A 26,585-nucleotide genomic window follows, 5' to 3' on the forward strand; every position below is an offset into this window, starting at 1 on the left:
TATATATATATATATATATATATATATAACAAAGGAAGAGAAGTGTTAGCCAGGACACAACCCCATGAAAGACAGGCCAACCCTGCTACTGTGCGCCACTGCTAGCTGGGACTGCAAAATTAAAATGCTGCTTTTTTCTAAACTTGGGTTTGGCAATGGCTGGAACGAATTACCTGATTTATATATAGGTATCAATAGTCAAACTTTCTAATACTTAAATGGCCATTTGGAACAAATTAAGTTTTAGTATTGAATCTCCACTGCATATATATGAAAGATGACGGTGGAGGAGAAGGAAGAGGAAGTGGAAGATCAGAGATTGCTATACTACATTTGCTATGAATGGAGAAAATGAATACAAGGAACAAATAAAAATAAAGAAAACACACACACAATAGGGTGGTGGAGAGGGAGATGATGTGGTGACGTTCTGAGGTCATGGGAAGGGACAGGGGAGGATCAAGTGGCTTAGTTTTTGAGGAGGTTTAACCAATCAAAGGAAACCTGAAGTCTTCACCTGATGTGGATCTGCCAGGTATTGCTACTGGGAGATATATGTGCCAAGTTTACTACTGGCAACTGTGCACCTCTCCATTAACGACCATAGAGCACCCTTACCAGGTATCAATGAAAGTTGGATAATGAACCATGAATTCTTAAACACGTTCCACCACCAGTGAAACCAACAATAACTATAACCACTAAAAGCTATGAGAGGAATACGTGAAGGTAATAACAGGAATATAACAGGTTTTGTGGGGGCACGAATCATCCAAAATCCTTCAATTTTGGATGATATTTTGATATTTCTTTTAGAAACACAGACAACTGAATTTTAAATAGTGTCCAAAGACTTACTGTTTTGGGGTTTTGCTTCTGGATCTGGAGCGGCGATGGTCTCTGCTGCGACTTCTTCTACGGTCACGGCTACGACTCCTGCGGCGGCGGTCACGACTCCTGCTCTTGCTGCGGCGACGATCCCTGGAGCGTGACTTGCGGCGCCGGTCCCGTGACTTTGAACGGGATCTCCTTCTGCGCTCACGGTCTCTGGAGCGTGACCGGGACTTTTTCTTGCGATCTCTTGACCTGCTTCTCTTTTTGCGGTCACGGTCACGAGATTTGCTGCGAGACCGTCTCCTCCTTTCCTTGTCCCTGTCCTTATCCTTGTCTTTGTCTCTGTCCTTATCTTTGTCCCTGTCCTTGTCCTTACCTCTGTCTCTCTCTCTATCTTTGTCTTTGTCTTTCCTGTCTCTGTCCCTGTCTTTGTCCTTCTCCTTGTCTCTGTCTCTATCTCTTTCTCGGTCTCTATCTTTATCTTTTCTGAAATAAAGTAATGACTGTGTTAGTCCCATTAATACTTTTGTGATAAAATGTACAAGATAAGCCTTACTTACAGCATATCACCCACATTTTGGTCACAATGGATGGAGTGTATGGTCAGTCTGCTTTACTACAATGATAAAAGTTTCAGTTACAAGACCCAAACACTATGAACTATTTATATAAAAAAAACACTTATTTATATAAAAAAAAAACACTAACTTGAGATGAACAATCTAACCAAATTTTAGAATAGTTCAAACCACATCATAGTAAATGGTTTGGTACTTGTAAGGCCTGGTGGAGCATGTACTTTGTGCTCAGCTCACAATCAAGAGGATCAAAGTTTACATTCCTGACCAAGTAAATCATCACAATGGTTTTCAATTCCTGCACCAGTCACCAAATGCCTTACAGAAAACAATGATGACACAAGTCACAGATTTCCAAATTCATTATGGCATGAGAACTCAAAGAGCACATTCTCTTCATATACTACGAGTACTGTAAGTTCATGTTGTGGGTTTAATTCGCCACAATCTCAGAGAATATGTTCAAGACTCGTGATTGCCAGCTTGCAGATCTTAAAGCTCACATGCCACTCACTTCTTGGACAACACTAACTCCTCACTCTGATTGAAGGTGTTAAATTTGCATTCCTTAGAGAGACGTTGGTTAACGGGACCTAAAAGAACCCTATAAGTGGTATGAGGGTTTACAACAAAGGGAAGGTAAGCAAAAATCCTCAGGATCAGCAACCACATTACAAGAAATAAATGGTTGAAACTACAAAAATTTTGATTTAAGAAAGATAGGAAGGAACTGGTTCTCATATGGAGTGGTGGATGTATGGAATGAATGGAATGGACTCAGTAATCAGGCTAAGTCAATAGGGAGCTCTAAACCAAGATTGGACAAAACTGTGGATGGGGATGATAAGTAGGCATATTTCAAATCTAGTTGTGATGATTCCTTGCAGCTTCCCTAATTTTCTAGTGTTCTTAAATCAAAATTCTTAGTAGTGGAGACACAAAGTAAAATTAAGCCATGACAGCTGAGAGAATACTATCAAGCTAACAAGCAGTGTGTGTGTGTGTGTGTGTGTGTGTGTGTGTGTGTGTGTGTGTGTGTGTGTGTGTGTGTGTGTGTGTGTGTGTGTGTGTGTGTGTGTATTTACCTAGTTGTAGTTTTACAGGGCCTGGGCTTTATGCTCGTGTGGCCCTGTCTCCATATCTACACTTATCCAATCTTACTTTAAAAGTGTGCACACTCGTTGCAGACACCACTTCCTCATCTAAACTGTTCCACGTCTCAATACATCTGGAAACTATATTTTTTAATATCTCTCAGACATCTTCCTTTTCTCAGCTTTTTACTATGCGATCTTGTGCTTCGGATGTCATATTCTTCTCTCAGGATCAGTTTCTCATTATCAACTTGGTCCATTCTGTTGATCAATTTATAAACTTTTATCAAGTCTCCTCTCTCCCTTCTTTGTTCCAGGGTTGGTAGATCCATAGCCTTTAGTCTCTCCTCATATGTCATCCATTCAAATTCTGGAACCATTCTTGTAGTTATTTTTTGTAGCCTCTCCGAGGGGTCCACACTACTCCTGCATATTCCAATCTGGGTCTTATTATAGTACTTATCAATTTCTTCATCATTTCTTTGTCCATGTAGTGAAATGCTACTCCAATATTCCTTAGCAAATTATATGTTTCTCTAAAAATTCTATCAACATGGCTTACTGGTTGATTGTTTTCTTCCATCGTCACTCCTAAGTCCTTTTCCCTTTTGACTTTCTCCAGTTCTACTCCATCTCCCATCTTATAGATTCCCACAGGTCGTCTTTCACTCTTTCCCCATTTCCATGACATGACTTTTGTTCACATTGAATTCCATTTCCCATTTCTTACTCCATTCCCAGATCTTATTTAGATCTTCCTGCAGTATTTCACAATCCTCCTTTTGCTCCTTCTTGCTGTGTGTGTGTGTGTGTGTGTGTGTGTGTGTGTGTGTGTGTGTGTGTGTGTGTGTGTGTGTGTGTGTGTGTGTGTGTGTGTAATTTTAAAGGGCCTGGGCTTTACGCTCGTGTGGCCCCGTCTCCATATCTACACTTATCCAATTTTTCTTTAAAGCTATGCACACTCTTTGCTGACACCACTTCCTCACTCAAACTGTTCAAAGTATCAACACATCTTTGTGGGAAACTATATTTTTTAACATCTCTCAGACATCTTCCTTTCCTCAGTTTTTTACTGTGTGATCTTGTGCTTCAAATGTCATATTCTTCTCTCAAAATCAGTTTCTCATTATCCACTTGATCCATTCCGTTAATCAATTTATAAACTTGCATCAGATCCCCTCTCCCTTCTCTGTTCCAGGGTTGGTAGATCCATAGCCTTTAGTCTCTCCTCATATGTCATCCCTTCAAATTCTGAAACCATTCTTGTAGCCATTTTTTGTAGTCTCTCCATTTTCCTTATGTGTTTCTTTTTATGAGGGGTCCACACTACTCCTGTATATTCCAATCTGGGTCTTATTATGGTACTTATCAATTTCTTCATCATTTCTTCGTCCATGTAGTGAAATGCTAATCCAATATTCCTTAGCAAATTATGTCTCTCTGAAAATTCTATTAATATGGCTTACCGGTTGATTGTTTTCTTCCATCGTCACTCCCAAGTCCTTTTCCTTTTTTACTTTTTCTAGTTCTACTTCATCTCCCATCTTATAGATTCCCACGGGTCATCCTTCACTCTTTCCCATTTCCATGACATGGCTTTTGTCCACATTGAATTGTGTGTGTGTGTGTGTGTGTGTTTACCCAGTTGTAGTTTTACAGGGCCTGGGCTTTATGCTCGTGTGGCCCCGTCTCCATATCTACACTTAACCAATTTTTTTTTAAACTATGCATACTCGTTGCTGTGTGTGATTCACCTCGGTCGACTGCTGGTCACCCAGCCAGTCTTCCCCATTACAGAGTGAGCTCAGAGCTCATAGACCAATCTTCAGGTAGGACTGAGACCACATAACACACTCCACACACTGGGAAAGCGAGGCCACAACCCCTCGAGTTACATCCCGTACCTATTTACTGCTAGGTGAACAGGGGCCACACATTAAGAGGCTTGCCCATTTGTCTCGCCGCTTACTGGGATTGGAACCCGGCCCTCTCGATTGAGAGTCGAGCGTGCTAACCACTATACTACGCAGTGTGTGTGTGTTTGTGTGTGTAATTGTAAATCAGAGGTGAACTACAGTCATGTGGTCTGATCTCTCTCTCTCTCTCTACATGCCCAGTCAACCTGATGCATTAGGTGTTTGGCCAAGCAGTCATTGGTTGGGAACAAAATTAATGCAGGGGCACAGTCATGAAGCAACTGTCAACTGCCCAGATTCTACAAATCCTCCTGTCCTGAATTGCATGCTACTCATCTCATTCAGAATTCCTTGGCCAAGCATCTAATTCCCTGGGATGGTGAGTCAATGTGGTCAATATTCATGACATTTTAGTTGTCAATGCTGGATACCAATGAACCAATGAACAATAATGTATGCCGTCACTCACAATTAAGTACCTCTGATCTTGTTTTATCAGCCTAGCTCCTCATGACAAATGCAAATTTTTTTTATATATAATACATACATCACTCAGAAAACGGCTAAAGACACAAAAACCTGCATGGACAAGTATCAGTGATGAGTTGTGTGGATGCCTGCCTTAAACTGTAAGAATGCACCTTATAATGTGGTATGGACTCATGACCACTAATGTTACAAGGGCTTGTGTTAATAGCTCTGCCAGACTAACTTGGTACTTGGGATGTTGGCTATAACTGGTCTACATTATCACCTCATCCCCCATCCCTAACCCCATCGAGATCCTGACCTCACCTGTCTGAGAATGGGAAATTGCAGTACTTTCCATAGTGACAAAGTGACCAGGAATGCAGGGTCTCTCAGAAACCCTGCAGAAATTAATATCTGACCTGGGCATGAGGCACATCAGCTGGATGCAGCTTTGGGAGTCTCTTCCATCTTCAAGTAAAAACCCACTCAATAATTCAAGTAGTAATACATGATACACCAAGATTTTAGATAGAGCACAGGATATGAGAGAGAGAGAGAGAGAGAGAGAGAGAGAGAGAGAGAGAGAGAGAGAGAGAGAGAGAGAGAGAGAGTGCTGCCCACCTATTGAATATGAAAGTGACAACAGGTACAGCCAATGTATCAATGTGCCAAGTTAGACTGGAGAAACTACAGTCAGGCATGAAGACTTCTCAGCCTAATGTATTACCATCTCTCACCTGTCTTTTGAAGAAGTGTGTCCATTTTCCTTAGGCTTGGCGTCCACTGAGGATGAAGTGGCGTCCTAGGGGGAGCACAAGAGACGGTGTAACGGCAGCACCAGTCAGGAGGGTGGTGGGAGAAGGGCAAGGGTGGGGGAAAGAAAACAGAACAGCCACACATTAGTTATCTACAAAGGTACTATAAACAAACAATGTTCTCCCACCAAGTAAAATAACTTGGATTCGAAGATAAGCTTGGCAGAGTCATGTCCTATTCAAATAGCAGATCCATCCAGCTGAAAGAACTCTTGGCTAGTGTTTAGTGGACACAGATGAGTCCACATCACACTGGAGGTCTGCACTACAAATCTTTCCTCATCACAGTCACACCACACACTCAGCCATACTTAGTGTAGCATACTGTTGTAGCCACCATGCTCACTTCCAACAAACAAAAAGACCACCATCAAGATACCCTTCTGGTGCTAACAGTGAGTGAAAAGGTCACTGTTAGAATCAGAAGGGTAGATACAGGGTAAATGCACCCTCCTAAAATTCACCCTTCATAGGGCAGCTTCTAGCCCTGTGCACCAATATAGTAAACATAATGCTGCTGCCTCCAGCCCGCTAGTACCTGATGTCTCTCTAGCCGTAGGGTCCAACCAAGGCACGACCGCCTGCAAAACGCAAACTTTAGACTGGAGCCTTGACGCAATGTGGAGTTATATTGCACCAATATACAACACATGCACCAGTCACAGCACAAGAGGGGAAAATAAAAATAAATAAATAAATAAAAAGATTATAAAATAAGACTGACCACATAACTAGCACTTTCTTTAAAGAATTTATACCTGTTTTACTGAATGTCCTCATCATGACACATAAACACTAAATATTGTGGTCAATTTATGATGATGGTGTTGAGTGGAGTGAGTAAGGAGCGAGATCCCTCGGTGGAGTGAGCTTGCCGTCGCCAGCATCTGAGTGGAGATACCAAGTTGTCAGTACCAAGGCCACCACGGGACACACTGCTGCTGCACCAATTACCACTTTTATTTTGTTCTCTCCTTCACTTTGGTACCATCGTGCAAGGAGGCCACAGTTCACTACTACTTCTCCATCAGCTTTCAAATTTCAGTAACACAGAACCTTACTTCTTTACCTCTATCTAATCATAGTAAGTTTAATATGGAAACAATTTCAAGTTATATATGAATCATGATAAAAATCCAATGATAAAAAAAGATGATACAGCAAGCTTATGAATGGAATCAGATTCCCATGACGGGTTTCTACTTCAAGTTAGCATGTTACTGATACATATTTTTTTTTTTTTCCCCAAACACTATACAACCAAATGTCCAAGTAGGAAATGCACAAGATCTGCTACATTCTTTCCTAAATTGAACTAAAATGTATTATAATACAAAAATTCAATGAACCATAATGTTACTTTAAAAGACCATAACTTTTGATAACTTTAACAAGGAACAATTATACTATTTCATATATATATATATATATATATATATATATATATATATATATATATATATATATATATATATATATGCTGCATGTCTAATAAAAACATTCAATTACTAGATTTTAAAATGTTCCCTTACATGATATCACTTAAAACTCACTGAAAACCATACTTACTACAAACTACTTTTCTGAGCATGAGCAATGAGGTAAGATGGTTTTAGTAATTGACTTACAGAGTTGCAACTGTTCACAGCCTGACAAAATGACCCAGGGATATACAACACCAAGCAGCTCAAACTTCTCTGCCCTTCCAAAAAAGAATACGAGAGTTTTTGGAAGCCTGGAGAAGCATACAACTGCCCATTTTCCTCCCATATCCCTAGTTCATTTTGCCAAGAATATGAACTGCTGATGTGATCTTTAAGTTTACTACCACATTCCAGTCTGTGAGTCAGGAGAGAGAGAGAGAGAGAGGTTTGAACCATGCCCACTACATGATTAAACCTCAGGTCTGCAACTTGGGACCAAAAAACGGTCACCACTGTTGGCACTTATTATGCATGACAAGACTTGGATGGAATATGGCTGAAAACTTGTGACACAGGAGACGTAACCTGTCACTGTGTTGATCAACAAGAGTTATACCTTATGTACTACCAGTACCTGGCGATGGAGGGAGCACAGTATTCGAGCTCACGACCGTTTTATCATGGAGGGTGGGAGACAGTGACTGAATAGGTTATCTAAAACAACAGAGAATGGGGAGAGAAGATCAGCGAGGCAAACGGCAGAACCACTTACACACCTACTTGCAGCCTTGTCAAAGTTTAGGGATGGGTTCTCCAAGTTAAATCTAAAGACAGCAAATGTTCTTGAAGAGCACCTTTGTTCCACATAACACATGTATACCTTAGAGCACACTTCTACAAGACTGCAAGGTCTATCTATATATACCAACATACAGACACTGGCACACCCATATAACTAGTCACACCATTCAGAATCATTATCTTCCTATTCTTTGTAATATTGCATGCAACATCCATTCAAAACATCATCTTTCTGCTCTGTAAACATCCTCATACATTTCTGCAAAACTGAAAAATCATGTATTATACATTTTATCTACCAGAAACTTTCTCATGTATCATGATAAAATCTTGTGTATCTAAACATGTATCTTTCATCATGAGCACCATGTGGACCAGATAAGATTTGAGAACTATATAGGAGACATCATACCTGGGACAGGACACACTGCAACACCTCAGACATGCACTCACCTCTTTCTTGAATGGAGCTTCTAACATGGCATCTACATCAAGGTCATCCGTCATTTCTGACTCTGCAAGCAAATTGAATAAATAATTAGTTATGGAACTTTTACATTTCTTAAGACTGATAATAATTCATCAAATTGTTTTTACACTAAATACCATTAAGAGTAATAAATACACTGTATTCTTCAAGCACAACTATAGAGGCAAATGAGTCCTTTCCCATCCAACAATCTATGAACAATGCCTTATCTCACAAGAAGGATGGACATAACATAAGTGTTATGACATAACATGTGTTTACAATTGCTCCCATCATTGCATGCTCTGTTCCTCTCATTTTCTTCCCTCTCCTTTCTCCCACCTAGCAATATTCTACCCAGCTCCTGATACCATCTCCCTGGGGAGCAGCAGTGGCAGAAAAGCAGAGCCTTCACCTCTCCCTACCCACACATTTACCGGTGCCTACCTTTAAATCCCCCCCCATACATTTACTACTTGTTCAATGACTAATCTGCACTATACTAACTCTAGTCCAACACTAACTTATAATCTATCTGGAGATTGCCATCTTGCATCCACTGAAGGCATACATGCATTTGTTATCCACCCCAGGTAGGAGGTTGTTTGGTTAGATGCCTTTCACTGCACAAGAAACTGAAGCAAAGCAGTTGATTTGACTTGCGTATTTAAGCTGATGAATGGATTAGCCCTATTTGAGGAGGAAATTTGTCTCTAGATTAAGTATACAGCCCTAAGTTTTTTTTTTTTCCCATCTCAATCCTGAGCACAAATAATTTTTACTTATTGCATGAATGATTCCAACATTATCTAAAACTAATGGCAAAAAAGAACAATAACACTAATTTTGGCTTAGTTTTGCCTTGGGGGATGGTTATGGATGGCAGTATGATGTCCCCTCTGGTCTGGCCACCAGCCTCCATCATCTCACGTGCTACTCAGCCTTACCTACTTTACTATAGTAAGCAGTATGTTTGTCTGATACTGTACAAGCACAACCATGTAAGACTCATAAGAATAACTAAATATATACTATTTCTTTGTGTAAATTTATAACACATGTAAGGCAGTATGATGATGGTTGCTGCACCAAGCAGAGAGAGAGAGAGAGAGAGAGAGAGAGAGAGAGAGAGAGAGAGAGAGAGAGAGAGAGAGAGAGAGAGAGAGAGGTGCCAACTGTCCAATTTGGAAACCCTTAGCAATCTTACAAGCATGTCAATAGAGAGAGTTGTTACTACAAGATACAGACGTCAATGGGTCCTCCGTGGACAGATGTGATGTTAGTTATAGCTGCTCGGAAGACTGCATGGATTAAAACTAAATTTAAACCCTTACCACATAATAATGAGAGAGATTGAAGCAAGATAGTGAATTTGAGCTGCACAGACAAGAGACTGAATGACAGTAGCACACTCCACTTGAGGTCAGGATGGGGACTCATCACTCAATACTGACTCATTCAGACCACATTCAGACTCTTTGTCTTTATTGGCTAATTTTGTGAGTTTTTAGGCACAAACATATGCAATGTATTTTTACTTGAAAAACTTTACCTTAAAATAATTCAGAATTATTGTAAATAATCATGACAAAGTATTTTTTTATATTTTTAGTTTTGAAAACAAACATAATACATGCATTTTACACAATATAAGTTCAAAGAAAACAATTTTTATTTGACATAAATTCTGCATTCAAACTAATTAACCAACAATAAAAAATATGAAGTAGACTTTGAACTTCAGGTTCCATCTGCCTCCTTTACCTGTATCAGAAGTGACAAGAGCCATGCATGCCACTCAATGATCTAAGTCAGTCAGTGGCCACAGGAGCCAAACAAACCACAGCATACCTAAGCCTTAAGTTATTTCTATGATCTTCAAGTCTTTTGGAGCAAGTTGAAAACTTTACATTTTCTCCACATGCAATGTTTTTTTTGTTTGTTTGTTATAAACAATTTGAAAAAGTCCTTTATATGACACCTCTCCCAACACATAGGAGTGTCCTTCCTTTATTTCCTTGGCAGTGATGAATGGGTAATTTCTCAATTCATACTCCAGCAGCTCGTCAGTTGGTGTTTATACTGTCATGTGCACTGTTTATATTGTTTTCATTATGCATTTGTTTTGAAACAAATAAATATTGAATCACTAAAACATATGGTTCTCTTATGGTTTAATTACTGTTCTATACACAAACTTATGAACAATAAAGCAAAATTTTAAAATCTTATCAAGACACCCCAGTAGCTTGGCAGATATGCCACAGCCAAGTGATCCACACTTCAAGTAATGTGGCAGTGATATTAAGTCTCCAATGGTAAGAACCTAAAAACGTGTACTTGTGTATCAATAATAATAATAATAAAACTTATGGAGGAAGGCTATTTGTACCTGAAGGGTGTGGCATTATCTGTAGCTTTGCAGGTTTCTTCCTCTTACCCACACCCATTAATATTGCATCGTCACAAAATAATCATCAGGACAAATGGTTAGTACATGTTCACGAAAAAGGTTAGGTTAGGAAGCCAAATTTCACAGATTTTTGTTCCCCATCCCAGACCTTATAACTTGCCATGGACATGTCAGGGTAGAGATGTGATGGAGGTGTTTGCCTTCAAAGCTAAACAACATCTACAAGTGAACTCGAGCTGCACAAAACCAAGACAAACAAAATAATCTCTGCCACAAAACGTTTTAATATCGTAATAATAATAAAATCAAACTTGAAAACAACGACATATATAATCCACAAATAAAGTAAGATCAAGAAGAGTAGGCTTAGTTTATTTTTTATTTACACAATCCCAATCCGTTTCACTTCACCTTCCACGGCTCACTTCCTCCACACTCCCCAGGCCACCAGCAACACAGACCACCCTCCCGCGCACCGCACCCTCGTCACTTCAAGCTACGTGGACTACAGGTAAAGTTTATCCTATAACATAAAATGGAGGTGGTCTCCCCTCCCTCCTTGAACCCTCTCCCTCGGCCTCCCGCCTATCGATCACCTCTCGCCTCCTACTTCTCCTTTATCCAAACCACCCGTTAATCATTTCTTTACAGCAAACATCTGCCATCAACTGCTCCGTGCTGCAGGTGTAACCAGGAGCCCGTACAGCACACCCAAGGGTGGCTATAGCTTACAATGCGGCGCCACCAGGCCAGCAGGCTCCTCCGCCATTACGTGACACACATCCATCCACTCACACACACGCACGTTTACCACTACCACAGCCACACTGCTTCAACAACCGCCACTCCGCTGCCCCCAAAAGATTCAGAGCACTCCGGGAAAACGATGAATGAAGTGTAAATGTAGATAACTCACTCATCTGTGTAGTAGAGGAGGAAATACAGCGCCACACGCGGGGTTCACAGCAGTGCAGGAAGGACGCTCGCTGGTGTGACGGCGGCAGACTGAAGCAGCAGAGGCAGCAGCAGCAGGCCACACTTCCCCTCCCCCCCTTCACTCCTTGGCCCCCTAACCTCCCTCTCCCTCCCACCTCCCCTATCACGCCTTCCCTGCCATCTCCGCCTACGTACTCCCATCATCGACCTGCTGCTGCTGAGGAGCCGTGATGGTTATCTTCTTGACCTACATGAAAGTAAAGCCAGGCAAAAGGAATGGAAAGAAATGATGAGCCAGTTCAATATTGTACTTCTTTCCGTTTCTCAGCATGCCTCCATCCCCACCTAGAGTAATATCCCACCGAACACCGACTTGTGCTACTCATCTATTCATTTTGTAAGTCTGCATAGGTAAAAGAAGTCAAGTAAAAGGAATATAAACAATTTAGATTATATTATTAGCTTGATAGTTCAGTTACCCCTGCTTTTCCTTAATTCATCATGGCCATGCCTGCCACCCTTGCCTACTGTAGCTATATACGTACTCCCAACGATAATAGTTTTCTGTCAGGAAACTAAACAGAATACGTAATATATGGGAAAAATCATTAGCCGCTTCAGCAGCCGCCTAAACTTTAGTGTTTAAGGTAGTGCATAGCGCACGCTCTAACAAACTTACACTTTATAGCAGTTGGAGGGGTAAGAAAAACTGGCGGAGACGCTTCAGGACGATTAATAAAAGCAGTTTAGTAAGAGATGAGATGAAGTTTCCGCTTAAGATTATGAGTAAAGGAGGTGATAGTGTCTGGCATGGAGGCGTACATTCCTCATTCTTTTTCTCAACCTAAGCTTTTAAAACTGGTTCAGCACAGCCTGTTCTTATGCTATACATGATAGAAAGGCTGCCCACAAAAGGTACTTGAGCCTTCCATCTCTTGAATCTCATGCACTTAATATTTCTGCCCGGAATCATGCCAAGTCTGTTCTTCAACCTGCCAAACACTCCTTTCATAAATAGAAAATGTCAAAATCTTTCAAAGTCCAACTCCCCTCATGACTTCTGGCATCTGGCCAAAAGCATCTCCAATAACTTTACTTCTTCATCTTTCCCTCCTTTATTTAATCCTGATGGCACCACTGCCATCTCGTCTCTCTCTAAAGCTGAACTCTTCTCTCAAACCTTTGCTAAAAACTCCACCTTGGATGATTCTGGACTTGTCCAAACCCTTTCCTTCTCCCTCTGACTATTTCATGCATTCAATTAAAATTCTTCATAATGATGTTTTCCATGATCTCTTTGGCCTAAACCCTCGGAAGCTAGGTTTATGGACCTGATAGGGTCCCTCCCATTGTTCTCAAAAACTGCTTCCATGCTTGCACCTTGCCTGGCCAAACTCTTTCAATCATGTCTATTGACTTCTACCTCTCCTTCTTGCAGGAAGTTTGCTTACAATTGGCCTGTTCCTAAAAAAGGGTGACTGTTCTAATCCCTCAAACTACATCCCTATAGCTTTAATCTCTTACTTGTCTAAAGTGTTTGAATCCATCCTCAATAGGAAGATTTTTAAACATCTGTCACTTCACAATCTTATTGCAAGTATGGCTTCCGTCAAGGTCGCTTTACTGGTGACATTTTGGCTTTCCTTACTGAGTCTTGGTCATCTTCTTTTAGAGATTTTGGTGAAACTTTTGCTGTCACATTAGCCATAGCAAAAACTTTTGGTAGAGTCTGGCACAAAGCTTTGATTTCCAAACTGCCCTCCTACAGTTTCTATCCTCTCTGCAACTTTATCTCAAGTTTCTTTTCAAACCATTCTATTGCAGCCATAGTAGATGGCCACTGTTCTTCTAAATCTATTCAAAGTGGTGTTCCTTAGGGTTCTGTTCTGTCACCCACTCTCTTTCTATTAATAATTGATGACCTTAACCAAACTTCTTGGCCTGTCCACTCCTACGCTGGTGATACCACTCTACATCTTTCCACGTCCTTTCAGAGATGACCAACCCTTCAGGAAGTCACGCAGGGACGCCACAGAATGCCTGACTTCTGATCTTTCTAAGATTTCTTGATAGGGTAGAGAAAACTTAGTAGATTCAATGCCTCAAAAATTCAATTCCTCCATCTATCAACCTGACACAACCTTCCAGAAAACTATCCCCTCTTCTTCAGTGACACTCAGATGTCTCCCTCTTCCACACTGAATATTCTTGGTCTGTCCTATATTTATAATCTTAACTGGAAACTTCAGATCTCATCTCTTGCTAAAATAGCTTCTATGAAGTTAGGCATTCTGAGGTGTCTTCAGTTTTTCTTGTCCCTCCAACTACTAACTCTGTACAAGGGCCTTATCCATCCTCATATGGAGTACTCTTCGCATGTTTAAGGGGGTTCCTCTCACACAGCTTTATTACTTTATTACATAGGATGGAATAAAAAACTTTTCGTCTCATCAACTTCCCTCCTCTGACTGACTGTCTTCAGCCTCTTTCTCACCACGGGAATGTTGCATCACTTGTTATCTTATATCATTATTTCCATGCTAACTGCATGCCTCCTCTCCTCCTACAGCCATGCTGCACAAGGTTTTCTTTTTCATCTCATCCCCATTCTGTCCAACCCTCTAATGCAAGTATTCTTAATCATTCATATCTTTCAGTGGTAAACTCTGGAACTCCCTGCCTGCTTCTGTATTTTCATCTTTCTACAACTTGACTTCTTTTAAGAAGGAGGTTTCAAGACATTTGTCCCTATCTTTTAACTAATTCCTTTAGAATCTTTTAGGGAACCTGCAGTTCCAGTGGGCCTTTTTTTTTTTTATATATTTTGTTGCCCTTGGCAGGTTTTCCTCTTGTGAAAAAAAGGAAAAAAAAAATAATAATAAGATTGCTGTGCCATGCCCATCTATAATTGCCAAATATAACAGCCCCATGGGAGGCATTGACAAGAGCGATATGCTCACACACCTCTACAAAGCTGAGAGGTACTATATGAAGCTTTTTACGTATATCCTCGAACCAAATATGCAATGCCTGGATCCTCTACAAGAGGGACTGTTTGATATTACAGTGCAGGTGTAAGTCTCTCATGGGGTTTCGTCTGGATATCTCAACTTGGCTGACGAGCTTCAAGATGTCCACCATCAGGGTCAGCAGGAGTTCCTGTGGCACTTGAGATGGCCCTCTGCCTAGGTGGGGCCAATGAGTAATCCTGCCAAGCATTGAGGCCCGTCAGGACGCCACCTCCCTCCACATGCCGAAGCTTGTGGAGATGAGACAGCTAGACCTGCAAATGCTGTTCAAGCAAAACTAATATTCACAGGTCATATTGGATGTGTGAAGAATATAAGGTAGCATTGTGTCTTTCTGAAACAAGGAACTGCTTTTGTTTGTACTATAAAGTAGATTTAGTGTTATGTATATTTGTAAGCAATCAAATATGTAATGATTTTTTGTAAGCAAACAAATAACTCAGTGTTTCTTTTACACAACTTAATTTAGGATTACGAATTGAGAAGAAAAAAGAAAGTAAATGAAATAAAAGTTGATACAATTACAGTGGAGACTCAATATGTGAACTTAATTTGTTCCAAATGGCTGTTTGAGTATCAAAAAGTTTGACTACTAATACCTATAAATCAGAATTCATTCTAACCTCAGCAAAACCTTAATTTAGGATTACGAATTGAGAAGAAAAAAGAAAGTAAATGAAATAAAAGTTGATACAATTACAGTGGAGACTCAATATGTGAACTTAATTTGTTCCAAATGGCTGTTTGAGTATCAAAAAGTTTGACTACTAATACCTATAAATCAGAATTCATTCTAACCTCAGCAAAACCTTAAGTATACAAAAATTTAAATGTTTTTACAGAATTTTGATTTGTACTTAATGTAAGTGAAGGCTGGTGATGGATAATGTAGAAAAGGAGGGGAAAAGGGTGGGGAGGAGGAGGGAGACAATTTGTCAGAGGACGAGTCACCATCCATATAAAATGCCAGAAGAATGTTGCTGCTCTCTTGACCACAGCACGATGGTGGGAGCTAGGGATGTGCACTGGCATTTGTATATTGGTATTTTAGCTTTGGTAATATTGGTATTACCGGTATCAGAACAAGACAACGACATGTGCTGCTCTTTGAGTACCAGGTTGAACTCTTGCATTTGGGTACTGTAAAGTTCAACTTTTAAGACGTTTACCTATTAAGTCTTCACTGCATTTGTTGATGAGTAAAACAATGTTATGAGGAAAAAAAATTAAATGGACAGGAAAATTGAACAGGGCAAGTCCAAAAATAAGCGTTGGTAAAAAAACTCGATAAAAATTTAGAATAAAATATATATGGATTAGTAAATCAAGAGTGATGTCATCTAGAAAAAGTTGTGTGGAACAGTCTGAGGCATCCCAAATGGACTGAGCGTGGTTTGTAGAAAAATTTATCCAAGGGGATCATATGGGATAGGTACTTTGTTACTTGTAATTATTTTAGAAACTTATTTCATAAAAGTGTCAGAAGCAAAAAGGTCTTGTATTAGGGAGGCAGTGGTGTAGTAGATAAGGTGGTGAGTGTGGGATTGGGCAGATGTCCATGCGTAGGTTTGAATCCCACCACTTTGAAGCTATGCCATTTGTCAAGTGGTTTAAAGTTACCTCCCTATCACCATGATACCCAGGTTCTAGATGGTTACACCAAAGATGCACTTGGGTGGTGATATGGGGCCTAATATGGGTACCACTATAAATAAAATTGCCGGTGCCACTAATGGGCGGAAGCTGAACAGCACTTCCTACGTATACTCCTCAAGTATGCCTACAGATGCTATAGGCCATTAAAAAAAAGAAAGAAAGAAAGAAAAAAATAAAAAATAAAATAAAAATAAATAAATAAATAAATAAAATAAATAAGTAAATAACAATAGAATAATATACAATAAGGATTTTCCTGTAAAAACTTCAGATGGATCTTAAAGTGTCAATGGGACGCTAGGGATGACCATCTCTTGCCAACACAAGCACATCTTTATGTTGATACCTAGAAGGATTTCCTCATCATCATTCCTTCACTTAACCATAAACAAAGTTATGTAATACATATAGATGTTTATAAATCTCTTGGGAAAAAAAAGTTTGTTTTTATTCATCTTATTTTCTACTTCAGTTTTTTTACATCTGGTTTCCCTAGTTTATCAGGATGGTGCCTCCTAGCAAAGGACAGCTGGCATTATGGAATCGTCAGCTCAAATGGATGCTCTTCTTATCTTCAGAACAAGGCCATGACTCAAACCTGTGCACCAGAGGACCCCTTGGCTCTCAAAGTGGCACTGTACCACGGCAACCTTAGGGAGGGTGTAGACAGTATTTCTGAAGCACTTAAGTTAATCTTTGAAAGATCACTTAGGTTTGCTGAGATACCTCAGGACTGGAAGTTAGCTAATGTTACTCCAATATTTAAAAAAGGTAGGAAGGATGATGCGAATAATTATAGACCGATCAGTTTAACTAGTATAGTATGTAAGATACTAGAGAAAATCATTAAGGGTAGTATTTGGGAGCATTTAAATGAGAATAGATTAATTAGAGATACCCAACATGGCTTTAGATCAGGGAGGTCCTGTCTTACAAATTTGCTCGATATCTTAGAATATATTACCAAGGAGTTAGATGATGGAAATAGCATAGATGTTATATATCTAGATTTTAGCAAGGCGTTTGATAAGGTACCGCATAGGAGGCTAGTGTACAAATTGAGACTACATGGGATAGGGGTAGGTTAGTTGATTGGATTAGTGAATGGCTTTCTGATAGGAAACAGAGAGTAGTATTAAATGGGGCAATGTCTGAGTGGAAGGAAGTGGTTAGTGGGGTACCCCAAGGATCAGTGCTAGGACCTCTTCTTTTCTTGGTGTACATTAACGATTTAGATATAGGAATTAGTAGCAAAGTATCAAAGTTTGCAGATGATACTAAGATAGCATGTGCAGTACAGGGTGAAAAGGACAATTACAGAATACAACGAGACCTGGACAGGCTGATAGCATGGGCAGACAGGTGGCAGATGGAGTTTAATTCTGAAAAGTGTCAGGTTATGCATTTAGGTAAAGACAACACAAACTTTAACTATGAGATGGAGGGATGTTGGCTAGAGGCAGTAGAGGAAGGAAAGGATTTAGGAGTAGTGATAGACAGGACTATGAAATTTTCAAAGCAATGTTTAGAAGCAAGAAATAGGGCAAATAGGATCCTGGGTTTTATAAATAGAAATGTTAGTTATAAAAGTAAGGAAGTGGTGCGTAGCTTATATAATTCCTATGTTAGGCCCCATTTAGAGTATTGCATACAGGCCTGGTCACCCCACTATAGGCAGGATATCAACATGTTAGAAGCAGTTCAGAGAAGAGCAACTAGGATGATACCAGCATTAAAGCGCCTGGAGTATAGAGATAGATTAAAGGAATTAAACATGTTTTCATTTGAGAGGAGATGTATAAGAGGGATATGATAGAGTTATTTAAAATGTTCTCAGATACAAACTACATAGATGTGAGATCTTTCTTTACCTTAGAGGAGGAAATAGGACTAGAAATCATGGCAGGAAGATTAGAAAGCAAGGCTGCAGGTTAGATATAAGAAAATATTTCTTTAGTCATAGAGTGGTAGACTTCTGGAATGCATTGCCAGAGACGGTTGTAAATAGCACTAGTTTGACAATGTTTAAAAACAGATTAGATAAGCACTTAAATTTATTAGATTTATAATTATGTATAGCACTGCATGATAGTTTTTATAAGAAATTTACTATAGTTAAATAAGACATGATCCCCATGTATGGGGACCACAAATTGTAGAGGATTTCGCTGCAGGACTTAGCCCTGTTAATGGGCCAAATATTTAGAATTAGTATATAATGTATTGTGTACTTGTAAGTGTATCTTTAAGTACTGATGACGAGGTCGCTGTGCGACTGATACAGGATAACCTAGATGGGCCCTGGTGGCCCTTTGTTATCCTATTATTTATGTTATATGTTATGTTATGTTAACCCCAAGTGGCACCACCAGCACCATTTGAAAAGTAATTTTTCCACTAATGAAGTATACTGACTTCTCAGCTCCCTTCCTATAACATATTACTAATGTATAATATCATCAACACTTTAAATAATCCAGAGTGTTGTCAACTAAAAGGCTATACAATATGGCATCATTTTACTTGGCACACATGTTCACATACAATGTTATTCAACTACTGTATCTTAACAAAGTTGGAGTAAAGAGCCAGAGTGCTCTTCCTCCATCCCTTGCAGTGAACTTTTATAATACACGTGGAGGAGTAGCACCGTCCTCTAGCCATAGAGAGGGGCTCGGCTGTGTCCTGATTGTCCTCCCACTATACAAGGTACCATCATATATAAAGGTATGAAAATAATGTCTGCAGAAAATGGCTATTAACAAGGTTGTAAGATTTTAAGTAGATGTATTGCCTTTTATATTGCAAATCTGACACACTTTTAATATAACATAGTCATAATATTCAGAAAAATAATCACTGCTGTCAGGAATGTATTACAGATTTCAATCATCCATTAACAATACTTGGCTCAACAAATTCTACACCAAGTCTTGTCTTGTCTCTACAGTTTGGTGGAGGGCTACCATCACTATTCTCTTCAATTTGCTTCACTATGCATCGCAAAATAAACACATTTTCTGATTCAACGTTGTCTTACAATATGTATAATAAATTCTATATAATGTCAATATCCCAGAAAAAACACTATCATACAGCATACATAATTCAATGAATGATAATTACATTTGTTGTTTAAAGAGACCAAAATGGTGGTAATTACATGCTGCACTTTAGAAAAATTATCACTAATTTATAAACTTTAAATTTAAATGTCAGGCCTGTAAACCAACAATATGATACATTATACCCAATGCTGGTGAACATGACTTAAAAGACTTAAGAATAATCATCTAACAAATAATTAAGTAATAATCAAAATAACTCATAAACATAAGTTATCTGGAGTCTTCACTCTTTCTTTCTTCTTTCTCATAAGTTCTGGAACACTCAATTATTCATTTTTTCAATGACATGAGCTATTTAAGGTGAGGAGCATCAAGACATGTCCAGAACACAGACATGTCTCTTTAATCTTACTTTTCTATGGGATCATAGTTAAGTTTTTTGTTGTTTTACTAAGATCAATCATTTTATAAGTAGTATTCAGGCCAGCAATCCCACACAGGGTGGCCAGACAAAGCACCACACACATACATCCACTTAACCATGCTCTCTTTATTAAGATATAAATAATATAGATGATCAGCAATGAAATAAAGCAAGGTTATTAATTAAGTCTGCAGCAGCATTTGGATTAAGAAGCTACAGATGCGATGGCATTGCTAACTGTAAGGAGAAAAGGCCAAATTAACAAAAGTAGCCAGTAATCTACATGTTCCTATACAGAATATCAAACATATTCATTCAATTTTGGCACTAACTTAAACTTTCCACATCAAACCTCCATATCATAATCTGGGAAACCACTCAAACTGGTGAGCAAGTACTTGTAGTGAACTTCTGGTGAGATGCAAGTTGCTTTTACTGCAGAATCTTTCTGCATTTCTTCTCTCCAGGAGAACTGAGGAAAGAAACATAATCAGCAACACAAAACCAACCTCCATATAAAAGACCTATTAACAAATTAGTAAATGAAATAACAGTAGAACAAATAACAGCACTTGATGCACCATATTGTGTGACTGGTTTCATACCCACCCACACAAACATACACACATACAGCATGCGTCTAGCATGCTGTAGCATATGTACCACCAAAAACTAATGCATGGAATCAAGATGAGTATAAAGATATCTTGAGAGATACGGGAAGTTGTTTGGAGGAAAATATTGCAAGAAATTAGGAATGTAACACTTATGGGTGATTTAAACTGCAAGGAGGTATGCTGGGAAAAGTAGACTACGCAAGGAGAAGCCATGGGATAGACACTACTAGAACTAATAATGACTAATACTATGACCCAGTGGATTGGGGAAACTACAAGAGTTGGAGGAAAAGATGAGGCATCAAGGCTGGATTTGTTGTTTACAAAAGAGATTGACATTATTGAAGAAATAAATTATCAGTGCCCTCTAGGGTAAAAGCGACCATCTATTAATCGAATTTAGCCTGGACAGTGGCTCAACAGCAAACAGGAACAAACTTCACAAAAATGGAAGATATAATTACAGAAAGGCAGACTTCACAAAGTTGAGGGAATACTTTGCAGAAGTTGAGTGGAACCAACTGTACATGGTGACAAATAATGTACAGAAAAAGTGGGATATATTTATGATTATTTATAATGAAATCAAATCCAGTGATGGGGGACAATTAGGAAGACTGGTATAACACAAGATGTAAATTAGCAACAGTGATAAAGGAAGCAGCATGGAATAGATGGACTGAGAAAAAGAGGGCTTAATAAATGAGAATAATTTAAGGTAATAAGAAATTAATATGTCCAAACACTAAGACAGGAACAAAAAAATTATGATAAAGATATAGTTGACAAATCCAAAAATGAGCCAAAACTCTTTAACAAATATGTAAAAAAAAAAAATAAATAAATAAAAAAATTAAAGATTGCTAATGTCACATACAAAGATCACAGGAGGAATGAATAGGTACTTTCAATCATGTCAGTGCCAGGTTGGAAGTTCTATATCTAGCTAAAGAAGCAAAAACTGAAGATGAAGAAGATTGTAGAGGGAAGACAGAAGACAAGGCGTGAAAGGGCAGAGGGGGAGGCAGACGGTGCAAGGCTAATGGACCCGTCAGCTGACCGCCCCGCCACTCCCCCACCGTGCTCACCAACACCACCTCTCTTCTGTAGGAGGACAGTGGGGGGATGCCGCTCTCAGCCAGAAGGGATGGTATGGGAGAGGATGCCATGGCTCCCATGGCTATGCACAGTGCAGCATTTTGTAGTGTGTCCAGCTTAGCAAGGGTGGAGGGTGCTGCTGAACCATAAACACTGCTGCCATACATTATTTTGGCCCTGATCCTGATGGTGGTCTGGTAGGATTTCAGCAGTAGGTCTCTGCTTGCTTCCCAGTGAATTCCAGCAATCCTCTTCATTACTGTGATCCTCTTTGTGCAGGAGTTGCAGAAGTAGGCCACGTGTTTGGTCCAGGTGAGACGAGAGCCGTCCAGGTGCAGCCCCAGGAAGCTGGGTGATGTTGTGTTGGGGACGGCCTCTCCATGTATGTGGACTGAAGGTGGAGTGAGGATCCTTTTGTAGGTGAAGCACATCAGTGCACTCTTTGGGACATTTATGGTCAGGCCACGTTGTCGCCTCCCCCCTCCTTGTCGGTACCTCCCTCCTACGGGTCTATACGAGTCAACGTCTGCCACCACTCCTGATAGTCCGGCAGAGAGCGGCCAGCCTTCACCTGAAGAAGACCTTGAGCGTCTATCACTCCCTCTCTCAGCCCGAGTGAGTTGCATGGATTGGACAGCCAACGTTCTCGCCTCAACCTTTCCTTCACTCCACCCACACCCCCGGTCTAGGGTGTATTCCAGCGCTCCTGCTGACGAACTTCGTGTGGGACAAGTACCTTCCTCTCATCAACTGTACGTGTTCCACGGCGGCCTCTTCGCAGCTGGTTTTCTGCGAGGGTTACTCTACGTGTTGAGACAACCTGGGGAGGCAAGACCTGAGGTCCCGTGTGGTTCCCGGCCGAGTGGGTGTGGCTGTTCCTGCTACCTTTTGTTTTGTGGTTTATTTGTGTTGACTTAATAATTTATATTCAATTTTTCAAGTGTTTTATAATTCCTTAGATCTTGGATTGAGTAGAATCTCCCCAGTTATCTAGTCTAAAGTGGTTGCTGACATGCTCCTCCTTTAGCTAGATATAGAACCTCCAACCTGGCACTGACATGATTGAAAGTACCTATTCATTATTTCCTCCTGTGATCTTTGTATGTGACATTAGCAATCTATAATTTTTTTTTTTTATTCATTTTTTTTTTACATATTTGTAAAAGAGTTTTGGCTCATTTTTGGATTTGTCAACTATATCTTTATCATAGTTCTTTTGTTCCTGTCTTAGTGTTTGGACATATTAATTTCTTATTACTTTAAATTATTCTCATTTCTTAAGCCCTCTTTTTCTCGATCCATCTATTCCATGCTGTTTCCTTTTTCACTGTTGCTAATTTACATCTTGTGTTATACCAGTCTTTCTAATTGTCCCCCATCACTGGATTTGATTTCATTATAAATAATCATAAATATATCCCACTTTTTCTGTACATTATTTGTCACCATGTACAGTTGGTTCCACTCAACTTCTGCAAAGTATTCCCTCAACTTTGTGATTTGCTGAAGGAGCATCCATCTGTTTGGAACATCAAGTCCAAACAGTATAAAATGAGAAACGTCAGGATTGCAAGTTTGGAAACATGCAAGCTGAACTGTCACTGAGCGCAGCTAGCGCGCGAGAACCGAGAAGTTGCCGAGAACAAGTGAGCAGTGTTGCAGTACAGTTTGGCTGCTAGTAATTTTTTTCAACACCACTACTGCATCACGTGGCTGATACATGATACATAGTGTGTATGGGGCTTTAGTGGGTGGAAGAATCAACATGGTACAGAGGAGAAGAACCATCATTGCTTGACCTGGTATTCACAAAGAAGCTGAAGCCCCCCTCATGTCATACAATACCAGAGTCCAATGGGAAGAATTGACCATGTAGCATTAGTATTGGAAATGCAGGAAGAGGATATGATAAGGTACAGACAGGACTACAAAAAGAGCGATTAAATTATGCAAGAGCAAATTTTGAAAAGTTTAGACAATTTTTTGGTGGCATAAGAATGGAGAAACATTATGAATGGAAAGACAGTAAAGGGGAAATATGAAATATTCCTACAGAAGTATAACGAAGGAATGAGGAAATACATTCCAATCTATAGAGTAAGGAGGAGTATACAAGCCTGGTACAATGGCAGATGTATAAAAGCTAAGAGGGGAAAAGATAAAGCATAAAAAAGCTCAAAAAGCAGAGAAATAAAAGCAACAGACAGCAGTATAAGGATGCTAGAAATGAATATGTTAGAGCAAGAAGAGAGGAAGAAAGAAACTTTGAGAAAGATGTAGTGTGGAAAAGAGAAGATGAATCCAAGCTTTTCTACAAGTATATCAATGGTAAGGTGAAAAATAAGGAAACAATAGAAAAAATAGTTAAAGGAGGGATGACATACCAAACAGCAGAGTAAATGAGTGAAATAATGAATGAGAGCTTCAAGGCTGTTTTCACTGGAGAAGAGGATTTTGCAGAACCAAATAGGACATTGCATTGTCAAAGCTTGCAAGAAATCATAATGCACAAAGAAATTGGAAGACTATTAGAAAATTTGGATGTCAGAAAAAAGATGGCACTGAATGGTGTGTCAGGCTGGGCACTAAAGGAATGTAAAGATCAATGTTAGAACCAATTTGGGAAATGGTTACAAGCTCATTAAAGGAAGGGAGAATACCACTGGAATGGAAGAGAGCCAACACAATCCCAATATTCAAAGAAGGAAAGTCAACTGAACCATTAAATTACAGACCGGCATCACTTACACGTGTTGTGGGGAAGTTATGTGAAATTGTTATCAAAGAAAAATGGGTTACATACCAATCTGGAAGAAAAATAAGTTATATCAAACAGACAATTTGGGTTCAGGACAGGAAGGTCATGTGTGTTGAATTTATTAAGTTTCTATATTAGATTGGATAAGGGATTACCTGATGGACTGAGAGATGAAAAATGCAATCAGGGATACATACTCATCTTGGAGTAAAGCAACAAGTGGAGTGTTAGCCCAGATTATGTTCCAGGTATATGTAAACGACATACAGTATGGAGTGACCAGATATATTAATTTATTTCCTGATGATGCAAAACTTTTAAGAGTAATTAAGACCTGAGAAGACTGCCTGCTGCAGGAAGATATAGATAAAATTTGAGTGGAAGTTAGAATTTAATGGCAAGACATGCTATGTAATAGAATTAAGAAAGAGTAAGTGAAGATCAGTATGGAACTATTTGAGGGGAGAGTAATAAATAATGAAGACTAGAGAAGAAAAAGATCTGGGAGTGGTTATACTAGAAACTCTGAGCCCTGAAAACAAATAAGTAAAATATTTGGAACAATGTATAAAATGTTAACTAATATTAAGGTGGCATTTCACTACTTGGACAAGGATATGATGAAAAAGATTATCATGAATATGATACGTCCAAAGTTGGAATATGCAGCATTGGTGTGGTCGCCAAGCTTGAAAAAAGGGTATAAGAAGATTAGAATGGATCCAAAGGATAGCTACAAAGATGGTGCTGGAACTAAAGCACCAAACATATGATGAAAGGCTGAAGGAAATGGGACTGCCAACCTTACATGATAGAATAGAAAGAGGGAACCTAATAATATTGCATAAAATAGTTAATGGCATTGAAAAGATAGACAAGCAAGAGCTGGTGGTGGTGACAGAAGAAGCTAGAAGGACAAGAGGACATGCAAAGAAGATTAGGAATAGGCAGTGTGTGAAGGATATTGGAAAATACAGTTTTCCACATAGAATGGTGGAAAAGTAGAATGCACTGAATGATGAAGTTGTTACAGTACATAATGTACATAAATTCAAAGAAAATTAGATAAGTGGAAATATGGAGAGAGGACACTATGTGCCCCACTCAAATCCTGTATAATACAACTAAGGTAAATACAACTAAGTACACACACACACACACACACACACACACACACACACACACACAAGAGAGAAAAAAGTGGAACAAGTTTAACTAGAAATGATAAAGGCAAAAGACTAAAAATGATGTATACAAACATAGATGGGGTTTTATCAAGTAAATTAGAATTAAGAGATTACATAAAGAAGGAAAATCCAGATATTGTATGCCTGGCTGAAACAAAACTAAATAAGGCAATCAAAATAGACTTGGATAATAGGTATAATGTATGGAGAAGAGACAGAGTGGGCAAAGGAGGAGGAGGAGTCATGATTATGTTAAGGAAGGAGATAGTGATAAATGAAATGGAATGTGGGGAAGGAAAAGCAGAAGTATTGTATATTAACCCCTTCCTTACCGCAAGACTGTTTTGTGGTACGTGCATACCACGCGCAAAAGCGACCTCGTGGTACCGCAAGATGCCGCCGTGGTACGTGCGTACCACACCAATACATTTCCGTGTATACCCATGGCCTGAGTGCGGATTTTGCCTTTTTCATACTCCACGTGGTTCACTATAAACTAACAAACACTGGAGGCGTTATTTTTAGCCACCCCAGCGTAACAAAACCATCCCCCAAACTAGCCAATCAATATCGGAGTTAATTTTTCATGCATAAACTATAAAGCCAATCACTATTCTTTGACATATATTATTCCCACAGTCCCCCCAAGAACATCAGTTCTCTAGTATCGGCCGTGGTGAAACTGATCTATTGCCTCTAGTTAGAGATAATGGCGTCTGCTTTGTGTAGCAGCGATGAGGATTATCATAATTATGAGACAGATAGTGAGGATATACTGGAAGACTCTCCAGATGAATATGATTCAGACTATGATCCTGAAAAAGAAATAGGAGAGAGTGATAGTGACAGCAGTGTTGAAACCCTCTCGGCAAGTGAGGGGGAGCAGCCTAATTATGACTGCCTCAGGGCCACTCTCACAAGGTGTAGAGTGTGTGCTGCTGAATTTATGATTAGTGTACAATTTATGATTATGTTTACGTTTTCTTTTATTAATAAA

At 39.4% G+C, this 26,585-nt stretch overlaps 2 protein-coding genes and 1 long non-coding RNA gene across 9 annotated transcripts in view; 1 reads left to right on the plus strand and 2 right to left on the minus strand.

The window, feature by feature from the left end:
- Positions 1-11,854, minus strand: part of LOC123515450 (RNA-binding protein 39-like) — a 31,381-nt gene extending 19,527 nt beyond the window's left edge. The window contains exons 1-6 of one of the 2 annotated variants that reach the window (XM_045274022.1): positions 11,732-11,812; positions 8,387-8,448; positions 7,767-7,846; positions 6,247-6,595; positions 5,631-5,695; positions 859-1,320 (exon numbers count right to left, since the gene is read on the minus strand). In XM_045274022.1, coding sequence (XP_045129957.1) covers positions 859-1,320; positions 5,631-5,695; positions 6,247-6,360 — 641 coding nt within the window. In that variant the 5' untranslated portion in view covers positions 6,361-6,595; positions 7,767-7,846; positions 8,387-8,448; positions 11,732-11,812. Of the gene's footprint in view, positions 1-858; positions 1,321-5,630; positions 5,696-6,246; positions 6,596-7,766; positions 7,847-8,386; positions 8,449-11,731 lie in introns of both variants that reach the window. The other variant, XM_045274023.1, reaches the window with a different exon arrangement.
- Positions 11,855-11,893: 39 nt separating this feature from the next.
- Positions 11,894-15,215, plus strand: LOC123515451. The gene is made up of 2 exons (XR_006677879.1): positions 11,894-12,148; positions 14,819-15,215. It is a non-coding gene; the product is annotated as an uncharacterized LOC123515451 (long non-coding RNA).
- Positions 15,216-18,940: 3,725 nt separating this feature from the next.
- LOC123515453 (pyrimidodiazepine synthase-like) overlaps positions 18,941-26,585 on the minus strand; it is a 72,413-nt gene continuing 64,768 nt past the window's right edge. For 5 of the 6 annotated variants that reach the window (XM_045274027.1, XM_045274029.1, XM_045274030.1 and 2 more), the window contains exons 7-8: positions 20,281-20,400; positions 18,941-20,165 (exon numbers count right to left, since the gene is read on the minus strand). In XM_045274027.1, coding sequence (XP_045129962.1) covers positions 20,142-20,165; positions 20,281-20,400 — 144 coding nt within the window. In that variant the 3' untranslated portion in view covers positions 18,941-20,141. Of the gene's footprint in view, positions 20,401-26,585 lie in introns of all 6 variants that reach the window. The other variant, XM_045274032.1, reaches the window with a different exon arrangement.

Source organism: Portunus trituberculatus, chromosome 39 (genome assembly GCF_017591435.1).
Source record: "Portunus trituberculatus isolate SZX2019 chromosome 39, ASM1759143v1, whole genome shotgun sequence".
Taxonomy (NCBI): domain Eukaryota; kingdom Metazoa; phylum Arthropoda; class Malacostraca; order Decapoda; family Portunidae; genus Portunus; species Portunus trituberculatus.